The 14,162-nt window shown below is 47.2% G+C and overlaps 6 protein-coding genes across 6 annotated transcripts; 3 read left to right on the top strand and 3 right to left on the bottom strand.

The window, feature by feature from the left end:
• Window positions 1–65: 65 nt before the first annotated feature.
• Window positions 66–1,898, top strand: BT62DRAFT_894347 (tRNA guanosine-2'-O-methyltransferase; the record flags this gene model as incomplete). Its single annotated transcript, XM_043183171.1, has 10 exons — window positions 66–271; window positions 319–572; window positions 618–694; window positions 752–868; window positions 920–976; window positions 1,028–1,094; window positions 1,149–1,286; window positions 1,333–1,429; window positions 1,483–1,708; window positions 1,758–1,898. The coding sequence occupies 10 exons, from the start codon at window positions 66–68 to the stop codon at window positions 1,896–1,898; spliced, it is 1,380 nt and encodes a 459-aa protein (XP_043039851.1).
• BT62DRAFT_1075929 (MFS general substrate transporter) lies at window positions 1,615–4,309 on the bottom strand. Its single transcript, XM_043179167.1, has 13 exons — window positions 3,992–4,309; window positions 3,878–3,938; window positions 3,702–3,826; window positions 3,544–3,651; window positions 3,383–3,491; window positions 3,266–3,330; window positions 3,116–3,194; window positions 2,913–3,063; window positions 2,823–2,859; window positions 2,731–2,772; window positions 2,533–2,674; window positions 2,253–2,474; window positions 1,615–2,203 (listed from the first exon to the last, which is right to left on the bottom strand). The coding sequence occupies exons 1-13, from the start codon at window positions 4,148–4,150 to the stop codon at window positions 1,995–1,997; spliced, it is 1,509 nt and encodes a 502-aa protein (XP_043039852.1). The 5' UTR covers window positions 4,151–4,309; the 3' UTR covers window positions 1,615–1,994.
• A 1,034-nt stretch (window positions 4,310–5,343) lies between these two features.
• On the top strand, window positions 5,344–6,512 carry BT62DRAFT_931801 (uncharacterized protein). The gene is made up of 2 exons (XM_043186204.1): window positions 5,344–5,570; window positions 5,620–6,512. Exons 1-2 carry the CDS (start codon window positions 5,361–5,363, stop codon window positions 6,355–6,357), a joined length of 948 nt encoding a protein of 315 aa, XP_043039853.1. The 5' UTR covers window positions 5,344–5,360; the 3' UTR covers window positions 6,358–6,512.
• BT62DRAFT_1075931 (uncharacterized protein) lies at window positions 6,395–8,522 on the bottom strand (the record flags this gene model as incomplete). Its single annotated transcript, XM_043179168.1, has 5 exons — window positions 6,395–6,673; window positions 6,724–6,931; window positions 6,982–8,072; window positions 8,126–8,156; window positions 8,219–8,522. 5 exons carry the CDS (start codon window positions 8,520–8,522, stop codon window positions 6,595–6,597), a joined length of 1,713 nt encoding a protein of 570 aa, XP_043039854.1. The 3' UTR covers window positions 6,395–6,594.
• A 929-nt stretch (window positions 8,523–9,451) lies between these two features.
• BT62DRAFT_894818 (glycosyltransferase family 2 protein) lies at window positions 9,452–12,710 on the top strand (the record flags this gene model as incomplete). The annotated part of the gene is made up of 20 exons (XM_043183191.1): window positions 9,452–9,775; window positions 9,829–9,936; window positions 9,989–10,300; window positions 10,345–10,504; window positions 10,565–10,647; window positions 10,698–10,720; window positions 10,773–10,876; window positions 10,935–10,948; window positions 10,998–11,041; window positions 11,090–11,321; window positions 11,371–11,391; window positions 11,446–11,511; window positions 11,548–11,630; window positions 11,683–11,834; window positions 11,884–11,986; window positions 12,038–12,062; window positions 12,116–12,352; window positions 12,406–12,432; window positions 12,483–12,608; window positions 12,660–12,710. 20 exons carry the CDS (start codon window positions 9,452–9,454, stop codon window positions 12,708–12,710), a joined length of 2,295 nt encoding a protein of 764 aa, XP_043039855.1.
• A 130-nt stretch (window positions 12,711–12,840) lies between these two features.
• BT62DRAFT_1075933 (uncharacterized protein) lies at window positions 12,841–14,153 on the bottom strand (the record flags this gene model as incomplete). Its single annotated transcript, XM_043179169.1, has 3 exons — window positions 13,950–14,153; window positions 13,415–13,888; window positions 12,841–13,367 (listed from the first exon to the last, which is right to left on the bottom strand). The coding sequence occupies exons 1-3, from the start codon at window positions 14,110–14,112 to the stop codon at window positions 12,841–12,843; spliced, it is 1,164 nt and encodes a 387-aa protein (XP_043039856.1). The 5' UTR covers window positions 14,113–14,153.
• Window positions 14,154–14,162: the final 9 nt, after the last annotated feature.

Here is a 14,162-nt window from a genome sequence, read left to right on the forward strand (position 1 = left end):
GCAATTGTCGGCCCGGCGTTCCGTATCGAGAGAGTTTTCGTGGCGGTGCAATATCATCTCTCAGAATGACGGTTCAGTACCTTTTTTTCTTCGCCCAAGCACACCATGAATTTCGCATACCAGAGCTGCTTTCTCTTTCGAAAATGTTTGGTTTTGACTTGAACTTGCCCGAAAATCCAGAGGATCAGGATCCCACTCGACCTTTTCTAATCGTTGGTCTCCAATGCGAAGAGCACGCTCGATTGCTCGCAAGTCGAAGTATTTTGATCAAGTGTGTCGCATTCCGTTTGGTGACTCCTGGTCTGACATTGCTACTAGATCAGTCTATGAATACTACGGTCATGGATCGACGTATGAAGAGCTCCATCTCAGCAATCGCAACAATCGCAACAAATGGGCCAGATACATACCAGACACGTCCTTCAAGTTTATTGTCACCGCATACAATCATAAAATCCCTCAATTACGGCAAAGAGACATTGTTGAAAGCTTTTCTTATATGGGCTTCTTGGGGAAAATAGACATGAAGAATCCAGACATCGTGCTGGCTTGTTTTGAAGAGTGCAAGTCTTGTTTAATAACCACACGGTGAGCATTGCTGATATGCATTCATGTAGACATCGACCGGCATGGTACCACTCGGGAAAAACACGAAGGAGATGGCTTATTTAAACAAGTGTATTTTGGGAGACAAGTGCGTCAGATCTTTTCATGTAACACGCCGAGTCGCACTCATATCGTGCTACTCAAGGTCGCCATGGGCTCTGCTCGATCTCTGATAACCATGTTCGACGTGAAGAAACGATCATACTATGGGAACACCAGCATGGAAGCCGAAATCTCCCTTCTCATGGCCAATCAGACACTGGTCGGTATTTTGTCGGTGAAGCTTTCATAATCGTTTAGACTCTGTCCACAGGCGTCCCCCGGTAAGGTGATTTATGATCCTTTTATGGGAACAGGAAGCATGGCGTATGTAGGTTAACCTCAGTCTTTGTCCAAATCGATGTTTCAGTGAGGAACCCAGCCGACAGCTTATTTTGGCGCCCAAATATTTGGATCTGATATCGATGGACGGCAAATGAGAGGAAAAGGTAACCTTTGCTCATACATGCTGCATAGAAAGGCTTAACCTTTCTTCGTACTAGGTGACACTCCGGGCATTATAAGAGCAGCGACGCAGTATGGAGTGGCAACCAGAATTGTAGATCTATGCACTTTCGACATCACACAAAATCCTTGGCGATGCGGAGACCTTTTTGATGCCATTATAACTGATCCTCCTTGTATGTTCATCCATGAAGTCGTTCGCCATGCTGACCGTCTCTCAAGATGGTGTCCGGGCCGGTGCCAAAAGATTAGGTCGGAAACGAGAGTTGAGTCCTGCTAAAATGGCTGCATACCTTGAACACAGGGCATCTCCTAGACCGTATTTATCACTCTTGCATCGTCTTCTCGCGGATGAAGCTGACATAGGTACAGGGACGATCAGCCTTACATTCCCCCAACAAAACCATATGAACTTTCACGGCTTGCCGTTGACCTTGTGCTGCTTTCTAGGTATTTACTGAAACCTGGAGGGAGGCTAGTGTTTTTCCTTCCCACTGTGACAGACGAATACGAAGAGGTGGATATATATTCTATGCTTTGTCCAGGGATGGAGGTCATCGCGAACTCGTTACAAGATTTTGGCTCATGGGGCCGTAGGGTCAGTGTTTCCTTGTTTTCAATGGTATGACTGACTGATTCATACCAAGCTCGTAACTATACAAAAAACTGTCAGAGTTACTTATCTACCGCCCGTGGTCGAAGCACAGGACCGTCCAGAAGATCAGCATGTCCCAGCTCACAAGGACTTCCGCGAAAAATACTTTCGGGGATTTAAATCTAAGAACTGATTGTGCGAATGCACTAATGCATTGAGATTTAATTTATAGATCGAGCAAATTGGATGCGATGGTTAACAAACGATGAGGATAAGAGTTATCGGCGTGTCATGGTGGAGCTTCCAAGTCCTCGTCTGTTCTCCTTGTTTGCGTCGACTCTTGGAGTTTAATTTCATCCATTTCCTTTCTCACTTGCCTTCCCTGCAAGAGAATCACAAATGATGCTGCAGCTAGCACGAACGCTCCGTTGAATATTAATGCGCGGCGCATGTTAAGAGGCGGCTCTGCATCTGGACCGGCTCTCAATGCATCCATCACTAGGTCTATGAGCGACTGCTGACAGGAACGAAGGATGAAACGACCTACCCAATATAAACATGATAGCGAAAAGATTTCCTCTGTTGAATTCGTGAGAGACGCAAACACATGGGACGATCAAGACGTGCCCAAACCATAACAATGAAGAACTTGCATCCGCGTTCCTGGTGAGATCACAAGCCAACTCTAGTGCAACAGGCAGCATGGGGACTGACCCGACTCCTAGAATGGTCATGATGGCGAACAGTCCGCCGGTATTATTTGGCTTCACTATTTGACAACATCCCATCATTAGCGACGCATCGAAGAAGCGTTTCACCGGACATACCTGCCCAGACCATGGATAACCACACTACGGCCACGATGGGTATTGCTATCTTCGTTGTGAGAGCGAGATGCCTAGTGAAAACTCTATCGAAAAGTGGCGCAGTGACTATTGCAGCGACGATGCCCGTAAGAAGTAGACAGGCCTGTGCCATATCAGGTCAGGTCACTGGTATATCTCGGAATCAAGATGCAGGCTCACCCCCATCAGTCCACTGGTATCAGATGAATACCCAACAGGTTCCTGGTCCCAACCATTAGTCTTAGCACACATGTTGCACAAATTATACCGACCAGAATCTCTGCTGACAATAAGGCGAAAGCATTGGTTCTAGGAGAAACCATGTTCGGCCATAGTACAATGCAGATGAAATATTTACTTACGCAGCCACCAGCGCGGAGAAGATGAACCATATGATCCCAAAATCAAAGCGTTCTCTTAGAGTCATGTAATGCTCTCCTGTTGTTCTATCCAGACCGATTACCCGTTTGACAAAGGAGAGAAGAGAAGGAGGCGATCGGGATGCAGCATAAGCTTTCGATAATGGCTGTTAGCATACGAAAAGGTGGAGCAGGCGTATTCATACTGGGCGGCGTAGGAGGAGCAGATCTTATGAGAAAAACGAATGGAGTCGCAGCGGTTGATATGATGCCAAGAACGAGAATCTGTCAACTCTACAATCAATTGGAGTATGAAGGCTAACGAAAAGAAGACGGTCAAAGATGTTCTAACGTACCGACTGCTGAGTGTCACCCACGAGGGGGCTGAGAAGCTGGCCAATGGCGCCCCCGATGGGATTAGCTATGACTCTGTGTTAGCATACAACAAGCATCAGCCACAGGAGGAAACACACAAATCGCTATGATCATTGTAGCGGTTGTCCTCCCTTGCAAGTTGAACCAAGTTTCAGAATACTTTGGACCGAGCACTTGGTAGATAGGCTGCGCAACCGCCGCAAATAGCTGACGTTTCTAGTGAGACAGAAATTCGAAACCGGTTAACTGTTCGGCTTACTTGACCGAACATGAGTAAAGCATAAGAGCTTTGTGTAGACAGAGATTTGGCTGTCCCTGCATATCTTATCCAAGAAGAGAGAATTAAGCACAAAGCGCCGACATCACACTGAAGTTATAGTCAAGGAGGCAGATCCCAGCGAGCAGGATGATACGCACACATCGTCGAATGTCATATCGAGATACAAATGGCGGGATAAGAATTGCCACAGGGAGGTAGATGCAGGCGACTATATTCCCCAGCCAGTTGACTCGGTTTAAAGAGAAGCCAAACTCCAGAGAGGCTATAGACCGCCGATGAGAACATATGCAACCCGAAGACGACGTGCACATACTTTCGTTGGATATGGGGCCAAACCACGGCCAACTCATAGCGGCGACGACGTTTAGAACAACCTGAAAGCTTGTAAGGTATATCTAACCGAACGAAGAAGGTTGATTAAGCAGACCAAGCCAAAGACACCGACAAAGCGCCGTTTGTAGAGGCGATACTCGAGGGGAGACTGAGCGACATTAGAGGTGACGGTGATAGGCTCTATATCCTTGATAGGTTGTAGATCTGGGTCGAGGACGGCCTTTTCGAGCTGTTGAGAGGAGTGGACGCTCATTGACACAGGATAGGATGACCGCAGCTACCAGGCAGAGCTCCTACTCATCAGAGCAGAGGGCACCGCGTGAATCAGAAGCACTACCGCATACCCATGGGCCTAACAGGGACTCGGTCGAATAGGAGCAAGCGGCCATGTGCATCATGCCATGTAATTAGGGTCAGTCCAGCTGCCAGATAATTGGGCCGGGACAGTTGCCATTTTAAGACTATTCTTAGCATCCGGAGAACATAACATTACCCTCAGAACGATTTGTGCTGGAAGCCCCAAACATAGGTCACAGGGATACAATGATATATCTAAAGGAGTGCTGGATAGTTGCTCTAGTCAGAAAGAGTCAGTAGAATGAGATGACTCTCAATGACTTTAGTTTACTCATAAAGTAGTATATAAGTAGCTAGTTTACAAAGGAATGACATCTTCTTTCCACCCCAAAAGCTCTTCAAAGTGTGAACTCTTACCATTGGACCTGGATCGGGCCAGAGTATCACCACCTTGAAGTTGCAGATAAGAGGACTTGCTACTGGCTGTACTTATACACCACTGACATTCATACAAATCCCATGCTCTATCATTGGGCTAGGTTCTGATTGAACTTGAATCATATGAATAGTCACTCTGCTTCACACCATATCTAGTCAACCAGTAAATCTGGATGCTGGCTTCTTTTATGCCTTGAGCTATATAATGCTGTTTCTGTTGGTGCCTTTTGTGAATAATGTAGTGGGAGGCTTGCTAAGTAGAGAATACTAAATTATTAGCTACTAGAGCTTGAGATGAGCTCCTTATATACTACAAAATGTATCTAAAATATTCTACCTAAAGTACTAAATATATCAAAGTATCATGATAAAATGATGGTATCAAAGGTTCGGGAATCTTTCGGCATGTACTTGAAGTTGCAATTCCAAAAGTGCCCATGCCCTAAAATCATGAAGCAAAACAGAACTTCTGTGGAAATCTTGAGTCATGTTTTGCAGTTAAAAAGGCTGTAAGGCATGCAATTTGGTATAAACAACAACATAGTACATATAAAACACTGTTAAATGTGTTCTCGTACTCAGCACCAAGCCCAGAAACATGCAGGATGAGTGCAGACGAGGGCTGGATAGTTAAGATCCAGTTGGATTTCCTAAAATGGCAACAATCCGGGCCCGACTATCTGGCAGCCGAACGTTCAGTGACGTGTTTACATTCATCTGCCACCACTATGAGTGAATACTGGGTCTCCAAGAAAAAATACTTTTGCAAGTACTGCGACATTTATATTACCGATGATGCTCCTTCCCGACAACAACATGAGAATGGTCTTCGACACAAGGGAAATCGGGACAGGTTCATTCGAGGGCTCTACAAGGAGGGTGAAAGAAGGAAGAAGGATCAGGCAGAGGAGAAACGCGAAATGGCCAGGGTGGAACAGGTGCGATCATATCCCATTCATTCATTATTCCACCTTGACTTCATATCAGGCTGCTCAAGCTGCATTCGCCGTAGATGTTGGTGCCGGATTTGCCAGACAGTCCACGGCACAGCCGTCAACCTCTGCTGCACCACCCAAGTCAAAGCCAAAGCCAAAGCCAAAGCCATCAAATCTTTTCGCAGACTACTCCACGGCCAGCTCGCTCGGGTATACTGATCCCGATGCCGAGAGAATATTACTAGAGGCTCAGCGTCGGAGAAGTGAAGGTATAGCTGGGAACTGGGAGGTCGTTGAGCCCACCCCACCCCAGGATACTGAATCGTCATCGTCTCAAGTCGCGGGGGTTAAGCATCCAGCAGATGATCACGCAAGCAAGGATGATTCTCGCCACTTCCAGCTTCGCAAACGCACTCTAGACGCCGGTCTCGGACAGATATACGATCCTGGTGCCATCCCCATCAAGCGGAAGAGAGAGGACTCAGAGGTGGATATTCCTGGAAAAGCTGCCTCACCCTCTGGGAAAGAATCACTGGGTTCTTCTGGTATCCCAATATCAAAGTGGAAAAAGGCTGGGGAGATAAATGCAGATTCAGAGGATATTGAAAAACGCCCGGACGCCCTCGTTAAGGATGAGGAGGGCCACAGCGCGGATGTCAAAGTTGAAGAAAATGCGCTAGACATCAAACCCAACATCAATGGTGACGGTCCTACTTCTGAGAAGGGGGCGAGTCTATTTCGAAAGCGCAAATCCGCTCTAGGCGGAACTAGAGGAAAGCGCTCAATATGACTGATATGTCTGTGTTCTTCGCACAGCATAATGCATTTTGATACTTGCTACCATAGATATCAGGGACCGAGTTGCGAATATAACCTGCAGACTCGTAACAAGACGGCTCGTGATGATCGTGTCAGACGAAGATTTTGAATACACTTGACTGATGACCTGAGGTATGCTTTAGGACTACCCATCTCGCCAAGACCATCTCAAACAATCGCAGGCGGGAACAAAGAATATATCTTATACCTAAATCTTCCAAGTTGCTGGCGTTGAAATAATCAGAACGCCGGTGTTTTTCTTGTCCTCTGCACAAGTGATTCCGTGGCTACAAAAGGCATCAGATCGCGGAAAGTGTAAAAGAGGAGCATTGCACACCCCATCATCGCCTTCTCAACCGCAGGTTTCAACTTCACTTTCCTTTGTTTGGAATGTAGTCCTTTGCCAACTATCACACGCAGAGAATTTCCTCCTTCTTCAAGGACTGTTTTGAAAGCTTTCTCCGTCTTGATTACAGCCTCTGTAGTCAGCAGTCCATGTAAGTCGATGGTAGGTATAGTGTTAGACTGCAATGAACGATTGCGTGCTGAAAATAAACGTCATTCAAGCACACCAGAGGATGATTAAAATTCTTACAATGATAATGTCTTCGCGCTGCCCGCTCGTGCAACTTGTCTATTTCTCGTGTACAGTCGTCGATTTCCTGTTTCAGTAAGAACTCTTGGGCTCGGTTCTGTTGCTGGATGGCTTTGTTGAGACGCATCTTCAAGTTTTTCTTTGTCGCCTCATATGACCATGCTTGTTTGCGTAGCGCCTCGGCCCGACTGCTAAGCATCGGCGAGTCGGGAGAAGTTATTGCGCTAGTTAACGATGGCGAGGAAGACGACGCAGAGTTACAGTCTTCGGGCAGAATTATGCCTCGATGTAGCACAGTGGCCGGTGCCGGAACAGGGATAGCATCCAGGTTCTCCGCTGTGACAGGCTCATCAACGACCGCTAAGTTATCTGGATCTGGCGGAGTACGAGCTGCAGACACACTAACCGAGGCGCTAGAACCTTGAATGTGCAGTGGATCCTGCAGCAAAGACTCTTCCGCCCCTCGATCCAATAACAGGACTTGAAGAGCCAGCGGATGGCGCAGATGTACAGGCGTCATCAATAGGTCATCGTCGACAGACCCGGCAACATCTTTATTAATGTCAAATCCTAGTGGTGTTTGCAATGCATCATCTTCATTGCCAACACCAATCTTTCCTTCAGTACGATGCAATTCTGGGATAACATTTCCGTCCAGTCCTATAGGGAGACTTCTATCATCCGATGACTCACATTGTAGGAGCATGGGTGGTGGTATAATGAGGTTGTCAAGCCTGGAAGAGAAGGGCACCTCAACGGGCATGGCACTCAGGATATTGGGACTGGATAGCGGTTGTGGGGCCAGGGGAATTACAATACGAGGAGACGAATCTTTGATCGGTGATCCCGGATGATCAGAGGCGTTTTCATCTGCAACCTGCGCGGGATGATTTACTGCGCCGCAATCATGTGGCGCTGCGGAAGATGCCGCGTTTAATGAAGATTGCTGCGGGGGTGGTAATTGACCATCGCTAACTTCGTTTAGCAGAGTTGCCGGAGGGGTAGGAAGCTGGGGGGAGGGAACGGGGGGATGACCTGGCCCGATAGAGCCAGCGGCGACGACTGGTATTGAAACAGAGGTCCTAGCCTCACTGCGAGTAATGTCAACCCTATCAATCACTGGCCTGACGGGGCCAGGCCTCACTTCTGCTCGAGGAAGGCGATGAACGGGGCTGCTGGTGGGGGGGGGGGTATTCGGTATACACGGTTCGTCTGCTACCACTAGCTTTCCTCTTACGAGTAGTGTCGTGCCCGTGGTGCGTGCCTAGAGCTTCCGAGAACAACACCCCCAAGAGAGTCCAGAGAATTGTTAGAAAGACTGAGAGAATACTGTCAGATAATAAGAGGTCCAGGGATATTCGCAGCAGATATCCTAGGTATGGAACTCCTGGATTAGGAGAGGCATTGGCGGAGTAATGAACGCAAACGCCTTCCCAGAACCCAAGAAGCATGGGACCGATCCTGCTTTTCTGTGAGCCGCTAGTGAACTGGAGGGCGAAACGGATCGCAAGACCCGCTATAACTGTAAGGATGCTATCCATGTTGGCGTGGACTATGGTACATGATGAAGCCTCATTGTTACCTTCTCAGGGAACTTGTCTTGGCCACGAGGCGCATAAGATGGACGCTGGGATTCGGATGTTTGCGTTTTTGCATCCGGGCTGTCACGATCAGGTGACAGCGTGACGGTCGCGACGGGGTCGACCAGTCACTTTGCTGCCCCGACTTCGTTGACCTCGACACTACTCTCGACTATCGATTCAACCACAAGGATACTGTCTGTTGTTTCTCTGTTTCTACTTAAAAAGGGCTTAGGGTGCATATGAACAGAATGCCCAGCTATCAACAACACTGTTATCAGGATTATGCCAATGAGGATGACAGCGAAGACACCGACGACTACGAAGAGGAATCAGAAATCACGGAGTATCTTTCATCACACTCTCACCAATCGCAACCACACTACACTGAACCGATGCCACCTGATCAAATGTACGCGCCTTTGGAATCAACGTCGTCATTCCAGCGATACCAACCAGGTCAAGCCTTGGCCCCCATTCTGACCGGAGAAACGCTGAATATAGATGAGATCCGGTCATCGCCGCATTCCTCTTCGGATCCGTTTTCGGGATTTCCAGCTGACTACGCGGTCCAATCCAGCTACTATCCCGACCAAGACTATGTGCCACCATTTAGAGATACCTATTCCAGTCCTTTTACTGCAGGAACGGGTGCATACCACTCTGATGACGCGGTTTACGCTTCTGGGTACCTCACTCGTACTTCCTACCAGCCACCTCGTTCTCGGTCGCCGACTCCCGCTGTTGATGATGAAGACTATCATGTTGTCGGTGACGAGAGTTATCACTATACGGGAGATTCACAAGACCCGGAGAAAGGGGAATACATCGATACATATCATGGGCAGCCCAATTATCCAGAAGAATACGACAGTCGCTATCCAGTCCAAATGTCAAAGCAGGAATCGATATACTCTGCTGCTAGCGAACCCGAAGCACCAGTGGAAACGCGCCATTTTGGTACCGCACCAAAAGGTCGCACGGAACGCCGACACCTGAAAAGGACCGTTGCTTTGAAGAATGGTCATCTCGTCACCGATCTCCCGATTCCACCCAAACTCGTTCTACCATGGCGAGGATCCCCAGAGACGTTGTTTACCCGGTATTCAGCAGTGACTTGTGACCCGGATGACTTTGCACACAGTGGATACAGTTTACGGCAGTTTGAATCGAAGCGGACCACAGAAATTTTTATTGTCATAACAATGTATAATGTAAGTTGAATCTGTGGAGTGTAGGCTTTTGTGTTGACTTCATAAAAATCAAGGAAGACGAGGTTCTGTTTTGCAGAACGTTGTATGGGGTCATGCGGAACATATCTCAGCTGTGTGCACGCAAAAATTCGAAGACGTGGGGACGTAATGGATGGCAAAAAGTGAGAAACGACGATACACCGCATACTTGTTGAATGCTCACGCTTCAATCAGGTTGTCGTTTGCATAGTGGCGGACGGCAGAAAGAAAATTCATCCCAGAGTGCTGGATTGCCTCACGCTTCTTGGCGTTTACCAGGAGGTTCCTAAAGACATCACAGGCTTGAGAAAGGGCTTCAATGTCGATATGGTCTCTGCCCACCTTTATGAATACACAACATCCTTTGGCCTTGATCCCAATTTGCATTTCAAGTACCCCGACAAAGGAATTGTCCCAACCCAAATTATTTTCTGTATGAAGGAAAAAAACCAGAAGAAAATCAATAGCCATAGATGGTTCTTCAATGCATTCGCTCCTCTGTTACAGGTGAGCTGGTAATATCAACCATTACCATCCTAATTCATTTTTAGCCCAAAGTATGTGTACTGCTGGACGTGGGAACATGTCCCGGAAGTAACAGCATTTATCGTCTGTGGAAAACGTTCGATCTGAATTCCAACGTTGGTGGAGCTTGTGGTGAAATCGCCGCCTTCAAAGGGAAGCGATGGTCGCTTTTGCTCAATCCGTTAGGTGAGTGTTAATATTTTCTGCGTTGATATTGGAGAACCCAAAGAAGAATTCTTGCCCTAGTTGCTGCCCAGAACTTTGAATACAAGAATAGTTCGATACTGGATAAGCCCACGGAATCCATGTTCGGATATATTAGCGTCCTGGTAGGTCCAACGAGCGCCCATTTGCTGTGTACTAATTTGTCACCGGCCAGCCTGGCGCGTTCTCTGCGTACCGGTATGTCTCGACCCGCCACATTACCGGCAACGCTGATAAAAAATGCACCTAGATATTTTGCTCTGCAAAATGAAAACGGTGTAGGACCTCTAGCTTCATACTTTAAAGGGGAAGTGTTGCATGGCCGTGATACAGACATCTTCACCTCTAACATGTGTAAGTTTCTATTGTGATCATCCTTAGGTCACCATTTTGATCATTACTTTGCATATAGACCTCGCCGAAGACGTAAGGAACTTGTATCTCGTCGAGACGAAATTTTACCCTTCTCTTCTAGCGTATCCTTTGCTTCGAGCTCGTGGCGAAAGCGAAATCAAACTGGTAATTGTGTTGCTCTCGAGTCGACCTACGTTGCTAATACCCTTATAGGGTGCTACGATATGTCAAAGGAGCCATTGGAGAGACGGATGTGCCTGATGCTCTCCCAGAATTCATGAGTCAGCGTCGCCGATGGCTCAATGGATCGTTCTTTGCTGCAACATATGCCGTTGCTCATACCCCCCAAATCTGGCGTTCCGGGCACAGTCTCTCGCGGAAAATAAGTTTGACAGTTGAGACGATGTACAATATCATGAATCTAACATTCTCGTGGTTCAGCATTGTGAGGCTTTTCTGATATGCGCTCTAAACACCGCTGAACGTATGCACAGGGAAATTTTTACTTGTTCTTCGTGCGCCTTTTCTTTCTCGCGCTGAAACTGTTATCTAATATCGGCGCGTTACAGGTCGTTCTAACGTCTTCTCTGGAAGATAATGCGTTTGGAGTACCTGGAATCAAATACCTTAATTGGGTTGCTCAGGCGAGTCTTATCCATTTGGTTCTGAAGCTTAATGCCAATACCCTACAGTATTTTCTGGCATCCACCATAATATCCCTATTCTTCATATCTATGAGCATTAAACCCAAAACGTACGCTTCCTTCTATTGCCATTAGCTCAAGTAGCTGAATAGTGCTTGCCAGGGCAAAATGGAAGTACAAGTCCTTGTCGATTGCCCTTTGCATCTGCATGATATACATGCTTACCGCATCCGTCGTTTGCGCTATGAAAGCATATTCACAAGGAGGTAGCGCTAATGTCATCATGCTTTTCAGTGTGATCATCACTTTCGGCAGTGAGTTTTCGCAGCAGTTTAATATTCAAGTTTAATGCGTATTAGCTAGTCTACGCTATCAGCAGCGTGATCGCATTGGATCCGTCACATATGTTGACCAGTTTCCTGCCATATATGTTACTTTCTCCGACATACATCAATATTCTCAATATGTAAGCTTTACGCTTCGGCCATCATATAATATTTGATACTTCCCCCTTCAGCTATGCGTTCTCAAATTTGGACGACGTATGTATTTGTTAATATCTGTTCGGGATCACTAGACTTGCATTGTCTTGCAGATTTCCTGGGGGACTAAACAGGATGCCGAGGTTGAGCCGGAAGGGACGGTGGTGCGACCTACTGCTTCCCAGGTGGACCTCGATTTCTATACGGAAGCCTCAACAAATGAGTTGTATGAGGAGGCTATAGCAAATCTCAAGAATCGAACTCCGGTCTCAAAGCCCAAGTCTACGTCGCTTTCTGAACATGAGAAGGCACAAGCAGCTAAAGAGTACTATGCAAGCATACGCACCAATGTAAATGAATCTCTCTTTGAAAACTTTCTGGATTTCATTGGTGTCTATTATAGGTTCTGCTCACTTGGGTTTTGACGAATGTACGTCCAAAAGTGTTGACTTGTATTTCATCCTCATGGTGTCGTTTCAGGGTATTCTGTTGGCACTGATATTAGGAAGCGGCAGTGACACTACCGCCACTTTTAGCGAGGGATACACTCGTGCCAAGACATACCTGACCTTCATTCTCGTTTTAACGACGTTCGCCAACTCTATCGTACGTCACTGGCATTGCTCTTGGTCTCGATGTGCTGATGAGATTATTCAGCGCTTTATTGCATCTACGATATATCTTCTCATGACCCTCATAACGGGGTAGACCAAGTAACATATCTTTATAGGTATTATTATGAATGACGTAAAGACTGGATATCATGATATAACGCAACACTAGTTCAAAGCGGATAATATACACACCCCTATGTCCTTTGGATGATTATGTAGCACATCTATGGAAATAGATAAGCATAAAAAGACGTGGGAGCCTCTGGCGCGTGCGCTTTTCTCCGGACCGGCCTACGCAGTCGAATTGGTTTACATGCTGGGGAACGTGATGGAGATGAGGCGGACCGGGCTTGACGCAAGCGAGTACGCAAAGGTAATGAAGGCCGTGGCGTGATGTCTGCGTCTTGATCCATTGTCAAAGACGCCAAGCCCGCAGATAGGCTATGTCCATCCCCCGACTCATCTGCCTTGATATCTGAGTCTCCAAGGACCGACCATACTTCATCAAAGTCTTGTTCAACGTCTGCGACGGGAGATAAAGGTGGGGAATTCTCGGGTACAACGGATAGACCTGTAGCAACATCGTTTAGAGATTCGACGTCAGAAGTGAATTCTGATTGAGTATCAAACTGGGAGGAAGTCTCGTTATCAGTAACAGGGGGTGTTGGAAGGGTAAAAGGTGCATGGAAGTCTGGACGAATGACGTTGGGGCGAAGAAGGTAGGTAAGACGTTCACCGTCCACTTCTTCACCTACAGAAGTACTCAATAACAGTAAAAGGCTGGTAAATGGTGCTTACTGTAGCTGACAATCTCATGATACCTGGCGCAACAATGCACAACATATCTGCCGAAAGCATCATTGTTGGTGCACCAGACCAACTGCAATGGGGTACGGGACACTTCGAAGATGGTTTCGGTGTCGCCGATAGCTCTCCTGACCCCCGTACTCGTAGTCTGAGGAGTGTCTGGAGACATGACCGTCCCACCAACATGTAACCAATCGATGACTTCCTGCTCTATGTCCTGAACGAGAAGCTGCGCGCGCCTACCAGCCTTGCGAAGATCCCGTCGCATCCCTTTAAGGCTGAGTGAAAAACGACCTGCGTTGGCTGAGTTGGGGTCTCTAGTTGGAAGATGGGCTCCAGGAACTTTGGCTGTGCGAGGAAGATACGATGGTAAGGGTTCAGGAAATGTGGTCTTATTGGACGGCGGTTCCAAAATATAGTCTTTCTTTGTCGCAGAGATTATATAAGGATTACCGACGAAGCACGCTATAAGCTTACCCATTGAATAACCTGAATATTATAATAATCAGGATTGAGGAAGACATACTGTTTTCTTTGCGCTTGATCCACCTCTTCCCACCGTTGTCGTCCCTCCTTCTCCCCTTCTTTGAGGCGAAACGGTCCGTGAGGGCCCCATTGCGCAGAATAGATGGGAAAGAGAGAGGAACCGGACCTTGGTTTACAGAATTAGAGTTGCTGTCGGTTGCCATTGCTGTGATATCACAGTGGCTCTTAGTGGTCGAGGGGAAAGGGGTGAATC

Source organism: Guyanagaster necrorhizus (assembly GCF_019112545.1).
Source record: "Guyanagaster necrorhizus MCA 3950 unplaced genomic scaffold BT62scaffold_12, whole genome shotgun sequence".
In the NCBI taxonomy this organism is placed as follows: domain Eukaryota; kingdom Fungi; phylum Basidiomycota; class Agaricomycetes; order Agaricales; family Physalacriaceae; genus Guyanagaster; species Guyanagaster necrorhizus.

Coding starts and splice junctions, on each gene's coding strand:
- BT62DRAFT_931801 (XM_043186204.1), top strand. CDS start 5,361: ATGAGTGAATACTGGGTCTCCAAGAAAAAATACTTTTGCAAGTACTGC. Junction 5,571..5,619: donor AAATGGCCAGGGTGGAACAG/GTGCGATCATAT, acceptor ACTTCATATCAG/GCTGCTCAAGCTGCATTCGC.
- BT62DRAFT_1075929 (XM_043179167.1), bottom strand. CDS start 4,150: ATGAGCGTCCACTCCTCTCAACAGCTCGAAAAGGCCGTCCTCGACCCA. Junction 3,331..3,382: donor TACAATGATCATAGCGATTT/GTGTGTTTCCTC, acceptor ACAGAGTCATAG/CTAATCCCATCGGGGGCGCC. Junction 2,204..2,252: donor CGCTATCATGTTTATATTGG/GTAGGTCGTTTC, acceptor TCATAGACCTAG/TGATGGATGCATTGAGAGCC.